We start from the raw sequence: 15,728 nt of genomic DNA, 5'->3' as shown, positions 1-15,728 counted from the left end.
TGTATCTGAGTGTGTTAGTGTATCTGAGTGTGTGTTAATGTATCTGAGTGTGTTAATGTATCTGAGTGTGTTAGTGTATCTGAGTGTGTTAGTGTATCTGAGTGTGTTAATGTATCTGAGTGTGTTAGTGTGTGTGTTAATGTATCTGAGTGTGTTAGTGTATCTGAGTGTGTTAGTGTGTGTGTTAATGTATCTGAGTGTGTTAGTGTATCTGAGTGTGTGTTAATGTATCTGAGTGTGTTAATGTATCTGAGTGTGTTAGTGTATCTGAGTGTGTTAGTGTGTGTTAATGTATCTGAGTGTGTTAGTGTGTGTGTTAATGTATCTGAGTGTGTTAGTGTATCTGAGTGTGTTAATGTATCTGAGTGTGTTAGTGTATCTGAGTGTGTTAGTGTGTGTGTTAATGTATCTGAGTGTGTTAGTGTATCTGAGTGTGTGTTAATGTATCTGAGTGTGTTAATGTATCTGAGTGTGTTAGTGTATCTGAGTGTGTTAGTGTGTGTTAATGTATCTGAGTGTGTTAGTGTGTGTGTTAATGTATCTGAGTGTGTTAGTGTATCTGAGTGTGTTAATGTATCTGAGTGTGTTAGTGTATCTGAGTGTGTTGGTGTGTGTTAGTGTATCTGAGTGTGTTAGTGTGTGTTAGTGTATCTGAGTGTGTTAGTGTGTGTTAGTGTATCTGAGTGTGTGTTAATGTATCTGTGTGCGTTAGTGTGTGTGTGTTTATTAATGTATCTGTGTGCGTTAGTGTGTGTTAATGTGTGTGTGTTAGTGTATCTGAGTGTGTGTTAATGTATCTGTGTGCGTTAGTGTGTGTTAATGTGTGTGTGTTAATGTATCTGTGTGCGTTAGTGTGTGTTAATGTGTGTGTGTTAATGTATCTGTGTGCGTTAGTGTATGTTAGTGTGTGTGTGTTAATGTATCTGAGTGTGTTAATGTATCTGAGTGTGTGTTAATGTATCTGTGTGCGTTAGTGTGTGTTAATGTGTGTGTGTATGTTAGTGTGTGTGTTTATTAATGTATCTGAGTGTGTGTTAATGTATCTGTGTGCGTTAGTGTGTGTGTTAATGTATCTGTGTGCGTTAGTGTGTGTTAATGTGTGTGTGTTAATGTATCTGTGTGCGTTAGTGTGTGTTAATGTATCTGTGTGCATTAGTGTGTGTTAGTGTGTGTGTGTCTACAGACGAGGCATTGTCATTAAATGTCTTTGGGTTTATTGGTGATAGAGTAACTGTTAAAGGCTTTGTTTCCTGTTAGTTTGACAGAACTGTTGGATTTAAGTGTTGTCGATGTCGGATTCAGAAAACCTTCAGCCTGCAGTCGAGTGAGCCTGAAGCGTCCCGGCGCAGCGTCCTATCACAAGCTCAGCTACAAATGCCTTTAGTTTGTTGCTAAACACCGAGGCGCTCCGGCCCGTATTCAGTTTCATCACATCAGAAAGATATTCACTTTGAATTGTAAATGGTGAATGTTATTCACTTATATAGGCCTCACATTCACCCATTCACACACACATTCACCCTCCAGTGGGCGACTGCTGCCATGCAAGGTGCTGCCAGACCCACTGGGAGCAATTTGGGGCTCAGCGTCTTGCCCAAGGACACTTCGACATGCAGACAGTCAGAGCTGGGATTCGAACCACTGACCTTCTGATCACTGGACGACCCACTCTACCAACTGAGCCACAGCCGCCCCAACTGTCTGAGAATTGTCTGTCTCAAATTGATGTCAATCAATCAAACTGCAAGAAAAAAAAACAAAAAAACAATACACAATTGTATTTTTCTGTGGACGTGTTTTTATTACGTCTTAAATGAACAAACATGTTTCCTGCTTGCTTGTAGCTTGTTAATTGCTTCCTGTTTAATACGAGCTGGAAATAATCTCTATGCCTATAAATAGATTTTTATTTTTGGGTTAAAATGTGCCTCCGTTTTAAAGGACAGACACTCGGAATGAGGCTGGTGAATGGCAGATATCTGTGATTCTATTACTGTGCACTACACACACACACACACACACACACACACACACCTTGCTATTGATTAGGAGTGTATAGGCACAGGCTGCTACAGGACAATCTCTACTTGGAGATTGTGGGATGGTTGTCCATAGACCCCCCCCCCCCTCCCTCCTCTCCCTCTCTCTTCATCAAGGCCCCCCCCCCTCTCTCTCCCCATTCTGTCCCTCCCTTCCACCCCCACCCCCCTTAGAGCTTATGTAAACTAGCTGTGGAGCCAGGGCAAGCTGAGGCTATTTTTAGCAGCAGCACTGCAGAGCAGAAACTGGCGGAGGGTCACGTGTGCACAGGCGAATCAAAGGGAGTATCCCGGCAATGCGCTGTAAACAAAGGGAAGGTCAGTAGCAGAAGGTGAGACACAAAGCGCCTCGGTGTGTGTGTGTGTGTGTGTGTGAGAGCGCACCTGTCCATACCTTCTCTTGACGCCCTGACATACAATAAATCATTTCAAGTGACTGAATGATGAGTGCACCCATATGCCCCCCCATACTCTTACCACTGCTAGAGGAACAGAGAGGGAGTTGAACTGATCACAGCGGGGCTTGACACGTGGGGAGACGTTTCTCTGTCTAGTCATCCGGCCCGAGCCGGCCTGGCGCAGTGGGCAGAGGAAAAGCACATGCGTGCGTGTTTAGCCGTAGCATTGGCGTGTTCTGTGTCATGTGGGACTTGTCCAGAGTTTGACCTGGTTCTGCTCAGGTTGTGGGGCCTGCAGGTCTGGCTAACGGTTGGGCTTGTGTTCGGCTAATGTCCAGCCCCACCCAGGCAGGTCCTCCTGCACCTCAGCAACGAGGCGACTTTCACCTGCTGTGGAATGCGATCAGAAGAGGCTAGCAGCTCTTTTTGGAAGCCTTTATGCTTTTCTGTCACCGTGCTTTGTTTGCCGGGACACTTGGAGCTGTCGGCGGTTTCATCAGGCAGCTTGTTGGCTAACTTAAGTCAACATTTGACTTCAACGAGGGCAACAGATAGGCACGAGTGGATGATCTATTGTTGTAGGTATACCGAAGCTTCTCTGCACCGATCAGATGGACAAGAACGTGGCCTTACGCCATGACGGCGGAATAGATCATTCCTCTTTGTGTAAATCTGCTTCTCTTGAGTGATACTTAAATGAACAGAACAGCGACTTGTTGCACTAAACTTTGTGTCTTCTTACATTTTGTGAGCTAATTTACCTTTATTGTGTAGCAGCATTAACTCTGGAAACTCTATTAAAAATATTAAAGGTTAAGCAAAACTTGCTCTGGTTCCATTTTCTTGATTGGTAGTATTTGTTTTTATTTCTTATCTCCACTAAGGAGGTTATATTTTCGCCAGCATTGGTTTGTCTGTCTGTCTGTTAGCAACATAACTCAAAGAAGTATGGACGGCTCTGGATGAAAGACGTTTGGAATGTTACCAGGAACAGGTGATTACATTTTGGTGATGATCCAGAAGAGATCCTGGATTCTGGCCTCTATCTTACCACCCAATTTCATCTGGAGCAGATCCAGAATACGGATACTGTTGCGACCCGGATTTCACCCATTTACTCAAACTGGAAGCTTTCTCTAAAAATCATATCTTTGAAAATATGCATTCAATTCACTCACCAATCGGAGTCATAAAGGGGTCCGATACGCACCATCATGCAAAAAGTCTTCTGGATCTGATCCAGAATGAGGTCAGGAAACAAACCTTACATCCATCCCTCCATCTTCAACCGCTTATCGGGGACCGGGTCACGGGGGCAGCAGGCTAAGCAGGGAAGCCCAGACTTTCCTCTCGCCGGCCACAGCTCTTCCGGGGGATCCCGGGAATCTTATATTTTAACATTAAACTCCATCTGTGAGGGTTGCTATGGTGACTGTTGCTGCTGGTTGGTTTCTGCCCTGCACACCTGCAGGCATCGCTGAACTGAACGAGACGCACCTGTTCCACATCTCACCTGATCGGCTGCTGCCTCCTTGGACCCGACTCTCTGGACAGTTCTGCCAGAATGTCCTCTCTGTTTCCTCAGTATTTTCAGGCTCTCCCGTTCTATGTGTCGTCCTGTGTTCCCTCGTTCTATCTTTAATACCAGAGGAAGCAGATGACATGAAAGTTAATTGTATTTATTACAGTCAATATATAAAATATAATGTGCAGCATGCATGTGCATTCAACGACACGTCTCTTCATACTTCCAAAGAACGGTTTGCACGGGGCGCGGCTCGGCGCTGTCGATGTATCGGAGGGTCCGGGGATGGAAGGACGCAAGGACGGCTTGGTTTAGGAAGAGACTGGGGTCGAGAGAGAGATAATGGGAGGTAGAGGAGTGGTGTGGACTGGCTGAGGTTGCCATGGGAACCCAGCTGCTAAAAGCAGGCAGGGTCAGTGCTAGAGGAGCGCTGGGATGCCACCCAGAGACCAGTTTGTGAATTGCACAAATAGCACGGAGGCCTTGCCTCGCAGCATTCAGGGAATCCGCGTGTGTAGACCTGGATAAAGGATCCATGAGATTATCATGGATCCTTTATCCCCTCAGTGTGGATCTGGGTAATGTCTGATCACTTGCCTGGTTTAGCCAGCATGGCTCAGTTCAGGCTTATGTAATCGGCACTGATCCAGTAGGACCCCCCCCCCCCCCCCCTGTCTGATATTACTCATTGGTTATTGACTTTTGATTAGGGGAAACGAGGAAAGGCTAATTTTCACTGGGTCAGTGGTTGATTCTCAAGTGGAACAACTGATTGGACATGGAGGCCGTGGTCGTTTCCAGGCGAGGGAACTGAAACCTGCTCAATAGTGTTGATTCGGCTATTTTTACTTGGTCTCCTATTCTTGGTGCAGAGTAGTCCAGCAGCCGACAGATACGCATATCGATGTTGGCCATCCATGTTGCTTAGAGAACCTCACGCTGAACTGTATTTAGGGGTGCGATCCAGGCCTTGCCGGTCCTGTTTTCCCGCAGTGGCTTGCATTTCTGTGCCGAGTGTATTTTAAGCTGAGTTAATGCAATGGTCCACAGAGACATTGAGCAGAGACAAAATGGTGTTGCAATGTATTTTACATTTTTATACAACACCTTTCAGAACCTGGACTTGATGTGGCCCTGGAAAGTGAATCGAGATTTAGCAGGCACTTTTGCTTACACAAGATTTGGTTTGACTTTCAGGAGTGTCTCCGCTCCTGGGTCTGTATTTAGGAAGTACCTACTGAGCCCTTGATGGGTTTGTCTAGTTTCAGATCCATCTCCCAAACTGCCCAGTGTTCCTGTTTGGATGAATGAGCTGGACCTCGGGCTCAGATCTTTCCACCAGGTGACCGGGAATCATGCACAACAACTCCACCATGTCTTTGTCCTGCTCGTGGCTCTGGTGCTGCCTGAGTGTCCTTTGCATTGCTGTCGCTGGTTGTGGCAGAATAAACAAACGGTGTAGTTAATATATGGCACAGGAACATGCGTTGTCCCCAACCATGAAGCTTCGGCCGAAGCTCCACTCCGGAGCTGCAGCTGCGATTTGTAAAGTCCTCAGTCAGTCGGAGACTAAAGTGAAAGTCCATGAACGGGCCTGAGTGGCGCAAAATATGGAAACTATTGATCTGATCCTCTGCACTGCTAATTAAAGATGGTTCTCTATTAGTCAACCCAATCATCAAATGAGCGCATGAGGCAGGGCACTGCTGGTTGCCTGTCTTTTCAAGAGGACTTTTTTCCAGTCTGTTCCAGTGATGATGTCATTTGTCTCTCTGTTTTTAGACACGTGCTGTTTTGTTGTGCACGCTTTGTTGAGGCGTGAGATATTAAAGAATCTGTTGCAGTTTGGTTAACCTCCCTGCCACAGCAAATTTCCTCTGGTTGCAGCTTTGCTTGTATTGGTTGTTTTTAGGGCTGCACCGATTTTTAAAAAGTCCTGACCTGCTGATACGGATTTTTTTAACAACTGACAGCAACACCTTCAATGTTCCAATCTTATTTTATTGAACACAAACTAAACTTGTGCAACAGGTTGCCCTGCAGACCTGCTATGAGCCTCCCAACAAAAATTAAGTACACGGCAGTATTTGCTTTTACAAATAAAAAGGAAATGATCATTAATAAAATAATTATCTACAGGACAAACAAACAAACAAAGAAAACAACCTAAACCACCAATAAGGTGACCTGAGTTTTAGGTTGTCTTTCTTGCAGTGCAAAAAGAATAAATGCCCAAATGCAGCAGCTTTGTGACGATTTCAATGTTAAATTGACAATGTAAAACGAGCTTGCAGGACAAAAAGCTCCTAAAAGTCAAACATTCTACAAAGAATAGTGCAGCATGTTTAACATTCTCATAAGTCAACGGGTATTAACAAGAATTAACACGGCATAGATCATTTCTGCTATTGCAGATGAGTCTTTTCTCATCTGCATGTCCAGCCAAGCTAAACAGGCACTTTCAATGCAGCAGGGGGCGGAGCCATAGGCTCGGCAAGTAGGCGGGCCTGTCAGTGATTTAAAGATCCCCTACAGATGCTGCAGGACAGCGTCCCTCATTTCTGTCTCAAACAGATACTGCAGGACAGCGTCCCTCATTTCTGTCTCAAACAGATACTGCAGGACAGCGTCCCTCATTTCTGTCTCAAACAGATGCTGCAGGACAGCGTCCCTCATTTCTGTCTCAAACAGATACTGCAGGACAGCGTCCCTCATTTCTGTCTCTAACAGATGCTGCAGGACAGCGTCCCTCTTGTCTGTCTCAAACAGATGCTGCAGGACAGCGTCCCTCATTTCTGTCTCAAACAGATGCTGCAGGACAGCGTCCCTCGCCCCTCTTGTAATGAATGTGTGTGCACGTGCACACACATCTTGTGCATGTTTTCGTACTGGGACGTCACAGTAAGAGAGATTTCTTCCAGAAGCGTTTCTGTTCTTGATTTCAGAACTACATAAACTACAGGATTGACTGGATGGTTTATTTCTCTGTTTTTGGGCTGATAACGACCCAAAGCCTCCATCAGAGTCTAGAAACACGGGAGAGTGACTTTCTCAGCATGTCCTCCTGAGACCCAGCCGCTATCATGTCCTCTGTAGTGGACACTTGTCCATTATAGAGGACGCATGTCAGCGGACTGGAGGATATGGGACCTTTAACGGCAGAGCAGAAGGAGACAGTGGCTGACTTTCAGACCTTTGCGGCGGTAGATAAGATCGGTTTCATATGTAGAAATCGGGCAATCACGCAAAATGAAGGAAATTGTGAAGCCCTTTAATGCCCCCCCCCCCCCCCGCCCCCCAGCATCTTCTTTTTGCTCCCTTTTCTGCTCGGTTGATGGCAGCATTCAACCCGGCCTACGTTGAGGGCTGAGGCCCCCCCTGCTTCTAGCATCTGTCAACATATCAGGGAGTGTAGATGAGCATGTGTGTGTGTGTGTGTGTGTGTGTTTATGCTACCTGCTGTGTTTTATGAAAAAATGACAAGACACAGGTTGACCAGGACGAGTCCGGTGATTCTGGCCACAATAAAGCATCTATACATAGCAACAGACCGGCCCACAAGACGAGTACAGTTTGTTTTGGCTAAATACAGAAGCAAGGCAGCCCTGCAGACAGAGAGAGAGAGAGCGAGAGAGAGAGAGAGAGCAGTGGAGTGTCTTTTATTCATCCTGGGTGGAGAACAAATCACTGCTCCAATATTCTAGCTATAGTTTTAAATAGAATTGAAGCCTTGCAGTGAAATCCTTAACAAATAATAAATCATGTGTGCAGCAAACACTAACAGCAGTGGAAAAATGGTTTATTATCCCTCGAAGCTGCTAATCTGACCAAATGAGCTCATCACGAGAGTCGGGTCACTGTGATGCCGTGGAGAACCCTTCTGAGTCCAGTAAAAGCACGTATTTCATTGGTTCTGAAGCCCGGCTTGTCTCGCTAGTCCTCCAGCAGAACAGCTGTAGTCACTGAAAACTGCACACAAACCTGATAAGGCTCGACAGCCGCACTCTAATCAATGTTATCTTACTCAACATTTCTCCAACATGTGCCCCCCCCCCTTCTTCTTGCTAGGTACAGGGACTATATTTGGCTCTGCAGTCCTCTACCAATAGAGCTTCTGTCACATGGCAGTCAAAGTGCTCAGTAATTATAACCTTGCTTGGTTTTTCCAAGCAAGGCCGACTAAAAATGCTCCCACATTGTTGTGGTGACGGAGGACGAGATGGAGCTGTGTGTGTGTGTGTGTGTGTGTGTGTGTGTGTGTGTGTGCCTGCTCAGAGGAAAGCAGTGTTTGTGATGCACCATTTTGCTGGTTTTGTTGGTCTAGCAAAGTGCTAATTAACAAACGGCTCAAACAAACATGAGTGTTTTTCAGTGATTTCCACGTACGAGGCTCTACATCACATGTGTCAAACCTGTCCAGTGGGGGGCCGAGACACTCCAGGTTTTCTTTCCAACCATCTCTCCAGCAGCTGATCTCACTAATTAGTTCCTTCTCTCAAATCAGAGGTGTTGATAATTACAATCACCTGCTTTAGTAGCCGGCTGGAAGGAAAGCCTGGAGTGTCTCGGCCCTCCACCGGACGGGTTTGACACCACTGCTCTACATGATGATGCAGTAATACCTCGACATACGAGCCGGCCTGCAAGGAATATTTTGCTTTGAGATCCAAGCATAAATTTGAGATGCTAGCGCGCTTCCAGATGCTGGCGCTAGCTGGCCGAGCGCTGCGAGCGCTTCCAGATGCTGGCGCTAGCTGGCCGAGCGCTGCCAGCGTGCTTCCAGATGCTGGCGCTAGCTGGCCGAGCGCTGCCAGCGTGCTTCCAGATGCTGGCGCTAGCTGGCCGAGCGCTGCGAGCGCGCTTCCAGATGCTGGCGCTAGCTGGCCGAGCGCTGCGAGCGCGCTTCCAGATGCTGACGCTAGCTGGCCAAGCGCTGTGAGCGCTTCCAGATGCTGGCGCTAGCTGGCCGAGCGCTGCCAGCGCGCTTCCAGATGCTGACGCTAGCTGGCCGAGCGCTGCGAGCGCAATTCCAGATGCTGACGCTAGCTGGCCGAGCGTACTTCCAGATGCTGGCGCTAGCTGGCCGAGCGCTGCGAGCGCGCTTCCAGATGCTGGCGCTAGCTGGCCGAGCGCTGCGAGCGCGCTTCCAGATGCTGACGCTAGCTGGCCGAGCGCTGCGAGCGCAATTCCAGATGCTGACGCTAGCTGGCCGAGCGTACTTCCAGATGCTGGCGCTAGCTGGCCGAGCGCTGCGAGCGCGCTTCCAGATGCTGGCGCTAGCTGGCCGAGCGCGCTTCCAGATGCTGACGCTAGCTGGCCAAGCGCTGTGAGCGCTTCCAGATGCTGGCGCTAGCTGGCCGAGCGCTGCCAGATGCTGACGCTAGCTGGCCGAGCGCTGCCAGCGCGCTTCCAGATGCTGACGCTAGCTGGCCGAGCGCACTTCCAGATGCTGGCGCTAGCTGGCCGAGCGCTGCGAGCGCGCTTCCAGATGCTGCCGCTAGCTGGCCGAGCGCTGCGAGCGCGCTTCCAGATGCTGGCGCTAGCCGGCCGAGCGCTGCACGCTTCACTCGTTCAGTAGTTTTTTTTCACCGTATTTGTGAATGTTCTTTATGAGTGATGGGTCCAAAGAAGGCGAGTTGTGAGGATGGCAGTGAGAAGAAAAGACGCTTGATGACGACGAAGAGGAAGCATGAAATTATCGATAATAACTGTGGTGTCCGTAAGCGATTTGACACGAGAGGAAGTACATCAACGATATGTACAATCCTTGAACAGAAGGATGCTATCAAGAACACAAAGCCTTCCAGAGGCACAACTATCATGTCTAAGTTTATGTAAGTGTACGTGTAAAGTACAATTACTGTAAAAAGTGTTACGTGCCGTCCAAGCCTCCCTCCTCCTCCTCCGCACTGCACACCGCCTTTATCCAATATTGTTTCTCAAAGTTAAAACTTATAATAAAACCACATTTTATACTACAGTCATACTGTATATCATTCATTATATAATTGTGTGTGTCTCTATATAGCAATTAAAAATGTGTTTTTCCATCGTTATTAGCGTTGATTTTTGGTGAGAGGCTCAAAACAGGTCTGCAGTTCAACCTGCTGCACAAGTTTTGTTTGTGTTCAATAAATAAGATTGGAACATTGAATGTTTGCTGTCAGCAAATTTGAATTGGTATCGGCCAAAATTGTCAGATCAGGACTTTTTCAAAATCGGTGATGGGCCAGAAAATTGCAATCGGTGCACCGTGAGTATTATTGTACTTTGGTGTCGATTATACTGAATCAGAAGATTGATTCATTAAAAAAAATAAAAAATAGCAACAATCTGAACAATTTATTCCAGTTCCACCCTTTCAGCTGAGTATTGGCTGTCTCCTTTTTTTATATGTCGAGACAGATTACATTTTTAGTTGTTTGAATTAAGTGATTTGATAATGACTTGGGTTTTAGAAAACGTGGCGAGGAGCACAATGATTGTGCACACAGCGTCTCTGTGCCCTCCAGTTGGTGGCAGCTTCCCCTCTAAAATTAAGAGTTAAAGGTCCCATGTTCTACCCTTTTTCCACAAGTTATCGCAGTTCTCAGACATGAAACATCTGTCTTTGGTCATTTCTGTCTCAAACAGACGCTGCAGGACAGCGTCCCTCATTTCTGTCTCAAACAGATGCTGCAGGACAGCGTCCCTCTTGTCTCTCTCAAACAGGTGCTGCAGGACAGCGTCCCTCTTGTCTCTCTCAAACAGATGCTGCAGGACAGCGTCCCTCATTTCTGTCTCAAACAGATGCTGCAGGGCAGCGTCCCTCTTGTCTCTCTCAAACAGGTGCTGCAGGACAGCGTCCCTCTTGTCTCTCTCAAACAGATGCTGCAGGACAGCGTCCCTCATTTCTGTCTCAAACAGATGCTGCAGGGCAGCGTCCCTCTTGTCTGTCTCAAACAGATGCTGCAGGACAGCATCCCTCTTGTCTGTCTCAAACAGATGCTGCAGGACAGCGTCCCTCTTGTCTCTCTCAAACAGATGCTGCAGGGCAGCGTCCCTCTTGTCTGTCTCAAACAGATGCTGCAGGACGGGCTGGCCCCTCATAAACCTGCCGTCTCCGCATCATTCTTGCCAGCGGCCTCGCCAAAGAGATTCTTCCAATGAGATCAGTCGCACCGGTAACTTATAGTCCGGTGCAACTGATTTATGTTTTCTTTTTCATGATGCAATTTTGACGAATCAGAATCAGAATACTTTAATAATCCCATAGGGAAATTATATATATTGCGGTTTATCCTCCGGAGTGACCTATAGTCTGGAAAATACGCTACTTAAAGACATAGGGAATTTAGCCAAATGAATGCTGTGTCATGAAGATAGATAGATAGACATTGATGTTGATGCTTTTGGTTACGCTGAGAGGTATTTTTGAAAAACAGAATTTTCTTGATTATCAGTTCAGAAAATTCATATTCTTGCTTTGTTTGCGAAAAAGCTCGTTTCCTGTTTGTCACTTTGCTTGAGTGACGAGTGCCTTAAGACGTGGGCCTTCACACGATTTTATTATGTTCGCATAATGATAATAAAGTATCTTGAATCTCGGATCTTTGCTTGTCACAGACTGTGCGTCCTGAAATGTGACTGTTGCACACTGGCCACACTTTGATGATGAAGCTTTGTGCAACCCGCATATCATGATAAACCTTTTCCACAAGTTGACGTGGCGTTTGTAACTGAGCACTTGGCACTAATTTCATTGCATTATCCAGACCAGGTAGGGGTCTATGTGCACCTTGTTGCTGCTGCTGCACATGCTCTCCCAGGGAAGAGAGGCAACAGCACGATAACTACCTTATGTAATCACTCTAGCAAGAGACAGACCAAAATAGCCCAGACTGAGCAGGCCTGCCATCTGGTGGCAGTCGGGTGCCTCTGCACCAGCGCCCGGAGCCTGTTGCAGGGAGCGTCAGACATGGTGGATCCCGTTTGCAGCAGTTGAGTGGAAGATTGCATTTAATGGATCGAGTACTTGGTGATAATGGATTTCAGTGTTGCTTTGGTTCTCTAGTTTGTTTTTGACTTTTGTGGAGGCATGCGTTATTTCTCTACAAATTGTACTTCGTCTCTTTTACTATTTACTTTTGAAGTTCATATGCAGTGACATAAACTGTTTAGTCCTTAAGTCTTATTAACCTTTATGTCCCCCTAGCCTATAGAAAGGGAAACCTAAATCTCCTCGCTCCCTCTCTTTGCAGTTTCCTGGACAGAATCGACTCTGTAAGGCAGAACGACTACACACCAACAGACCAGGTCAGTGTTCGCTTTCAGTGACCCTGGGACAATCTTCTTCTGAAGCTCGCTCATAGTGAACTTTGCTGAAATGGAGACATCTTCATCTTCTAGGACCTGCTACGCTGCCGAGTGTTAACTTCAGGGATTTTCGAGACAAGGTTCCAAGTAGATAAAGTGAACTTTCAGTAAGTCCTGCGCAGCTTTCACGGAACAATCACGATAAAGACATGACCTCGTTTAGTTGGTGTATTAGTTTATTCCTTATTGATATAACCGTGGTGGAACGCAGTACGAGAGGAGTACGTCGACTATGTACAATCCTCAAACACAGCACGAAGCTGTTATGTTTCAGTCTATGTAAGTAGGTGTATGGTACAATTACTCCCTCCTCCTCCTCCTCCTCCGCACTGCACACCGCCTTAGCCGCTATCGTCTGGCTCAAAGGTAGCTCATAATAAAACCACATTTTATTTTATAATTTTATATTACAGCAATATATCATTTATCATATCAGTGTGTGTGTCTATATTACAGGGTTTTTTCCATTGTTATTAGCATTGAGTTCTGTGTTTTTAGAAGGCCGTAACGGATAAAAACGTTTTCAGTTATTTAATATGGAAAAAATGTAAATTGAGAAAAGAGCAAATTGAGTTACGAGCTCGGAGACGGGAGCGAATTATACTCGTATCTCAAGGTATTACTGGAGTTGGTTGTTGATTTGTTCATGAGAGTATTGTTTAGTTTTGGAGAGACTGTGTGGATTTAGTTTCTTTTGCGGGGGGGGGGGGGGGGTCACAATAGGTAAATCACATACATGAAAGAAAACACATTTAAAATAGATTTAAAATACAGGCATTCCCCTGTGCCGAGCAGTTATTTTGTACGGTACAGTACGTACCTGAGAAATGCTGACGGTGCATTTTTGTTACTGACGAATGGGTTTTGTCTCATTTTAGCATGTTTGATGTTGGAGGACAGAGAGATGAAAGGAGAAAATGGATCCAGTGCTTTAACGGTGAGACTTGGAGCTTGATCCCGACACCAACAGCATCGTATCTCGTCTGCCTGCTAACGATATTGTTGCTTCACGCGTGTGATGCTGCCCTAAAGTCCGCCTCATCTCCTTCTAGATGTCACTGCCATCATCTTCGTGGTGGCCAGCAGCAGCTACAACATGGTAATAAGGGAAGACAACAACACCAACCGACTACGGGAAGCTCTGGACCTCTTCCGCAGTATTTGGAACAACCGGTGGGTCGTCACAATTCAGATGAACTTCAACTATTGAACTTTGAACTAAGTTAACAGTCTTAAAAATAAAATGCTGTTTGGTCCCCCTCCTCCTCCTCTTCTATGAGGGAAAGGGAATCAGAGCCTGTGTCACAAACTGATTGAATAACTGTAGACTCCTTGCAATCACACACAGAGATGAGCCCTAACCTCCGGCAGCAGGAAAGACATCTCAAGACAAAGCCATATAAGGACACGCTAACCATTTAGCAACATGTAGCATGCCCACCGAATGGGAAGAAATGTGGCTAGTAGCCATGGGGGCTATTTTTAACCACAATGAAACACATAGAAAAAAAGCCAAGAAGCCTGGGCCTGTCCAACGATCCGCGTTAACGCTCTGCAAGCACAACCCCCCGAAGAAGAGGGAATGGCTGCGGCAGAGTCTTTTTAAATACCCTTCATTGTAATATTTTACTCACCAACACAAACTGATGAAAAGGAGTCTCAAATATAGACGTATATATTTGTCCGTCATTCGTATCTAAATGTTCTGTGCAACATAACTCAGGATTTGTTCATGTGAATCAGGCCAGAGAGGTTTAGCGACATGGAAGAACTCTTCATGTGGTCTTTGTGAACTTGTTTTCCAGGTGGTTACGCACGATATCTGTCATATTGTTCCTCAACAAGCAAGACATGCTGGCTGAGAAAGTATTAGCTGGAAAATCCAAAATCGAAGACTACTTCCCCGAATACGCTCGCTATACCATACCAAATGAAGGTCAGTGCCACACGAACGCCAAAGAACCTTTGAAGGTCCCCCATGCTGAGAAAGTCACTCTCCCGTGTTTCTAGACTCTGATGGAGGCTTTGGGTCGTTATCAGCCCAAAAACAGAGAAATAAACCATCCAGTCAATCCTGTAGTTTATGTAGTTCTGAAATCAAGAACAGAAACGCTTCTGGAAGAAATCTCTCTTACTGTGACGTCCCAGTACGAAAACATGCACAAGATGTGTGCACGTGCACACACACTCATTACAATGCATTTAGTTTCAGTTTCGTTTTCAGAGGCTTTTCTGACAGAGCTGTTTGAGAGAGACAAGAGGGACGCTGTCCTGCAGCATCTGTTTGAGACAGACAAGAGGGACGCTGTCCTGCAGCATCTGTGAGACAGAAAAGAGGGACGCTGTCCTGCAGCATCTGTTTGAGACAGACAAGAGGGACGCTGTCCTGCAGCATCTGTTTGAGACAGAAATGAGGGCCGCTGTCCTGCGGCATCTGTTTGAGACAGACAAGAGGGACGCTGTCCTGCAGCATCTGTTTGAGACAGACAAGAGGGACGCTGTCCTGCAGCATCTGTTTGAGGCAGAAATGAGGGACGCTGTCCTGCAGCATCTGTTTGAGACAGACAAGAGGGACGCTGTCCTGCAGCATCTGTGAGACAGAAAAGAGGGACGCTGTCCTGCAGCATCTGTTTGAGACAGAAATGAGGGACGCTGTCCTGCAGCATCTGTTTGAGACAGAAATGAGGGACGCTGTCCTGCAGCATCTGTTTGAGACAGAAATGAGGGACGCTGTCCTGCAGCATCTGTTTGAGACAGAAATGAGGGACGCTGTCCTGCAGCACCTGTTTGAGACAGAAATGAGGGACGCTGTCCTGCAGCATCTGTTTCAGACAGAAATGAGGGACGCTGTCCTGCAGCATCTGTTTGAGACAGACATGAGGGACACTGTCCTGCAGCATCTGTTTGAGACAGAAATGAGGGACGCTGTCCTGCAGCATCTGTTTGAGACAGAAATGAGGGACACTGTCCTGCAGCATCTGTTTGAGACAGAAATGAGGGACGCTGTCCTGCAGCATCTGTTTGAGACAGAAATGAGGGACGCTGTCCTGCAGCATCTGTTTGAGACAGACATGAGGGACGCTGTCCTGCAGCATCTGTTTGAGACAGACAAGATTGACGCTGTCCTGCAGCATCTGTTTGAGACAGACAAGAGGGACGCTGTCCTGCAGCATCTGTTTGAGACAGAAATGAGGGACGCTGTCCTGCAGCATCTGTTTGAGACAGAAATGAGGGACGCTGTCCTGCAGCATCTGTTTGAGACAGAAATGAGGGACGCTGTCCTGCAGCATCTGTTTCAGACAGAAATGAGGGACGCTGTCCTGCAGCATCTGTTTGAGACAGAAATGAGGGACGCTGTCCTGCAGCATCTGTTTGAGACAGACAAGATTGACGCTGTCCTGCAGCATCTGT

At 46.6% G+C, this 15,728-nt stretch overlaps 1 protein-coding gene across 1 annotated transcript in view; it reads left to right on the top strand.

Moving 5' to 3' along the window:
- Positions 1–15,728, top strand: part of LOC137904238 (guanine nucleotide-binding protein G(olf) subunit alpha) — a 32,916-nt gene that overhangs the window by 15,346 nt on the left and 1,842 nt on the right. Inside the window, exons 6-10 of the mRNA XM_068748389.1 lie at positions 12,203–12,257; positions 12,351–12,424; positions 13,196–13,254; positions 13,370–13,490; positions 14,123–14,253. Coding sequence (XP_068604490.1) covers positions 12,203–12,257; positions 12,351–12,424; positions 13,196–13,254; positions 13,370–13,490; positions 14,123–14,253 — 440 coding nt within the window. The remainder of the gene's footprint in view (positions 1–12,202; positions 12,258–12,350; positions 12,425–13,195; positions 13,255–13,369; positions 13,491–14,122; positions 14,254–15,728) is intronic.

This window comes from Brachionichthys hirsutus, chromosome 15 (genome assembly GCF_040956055.1).
Source record: "Brachionichthys hirsutus isolate HB-005 chromosome 15, CSIRO-AGI_Bhir_v1, whole genome shotgun sequence".
Classification (NCBI taxonomy): Eukaryota; Metazoa; Chordata; class Actinopteri; order Lophiiformes; family Brachionichthyidae; genus Brachionichthys; species Brachionichthys hirsutus.
The sequence above is the reverse complement of the archived record's forward strand: the minus strand, read 5'-3'. Positions and strand labels throughout refer to the sequence as shown.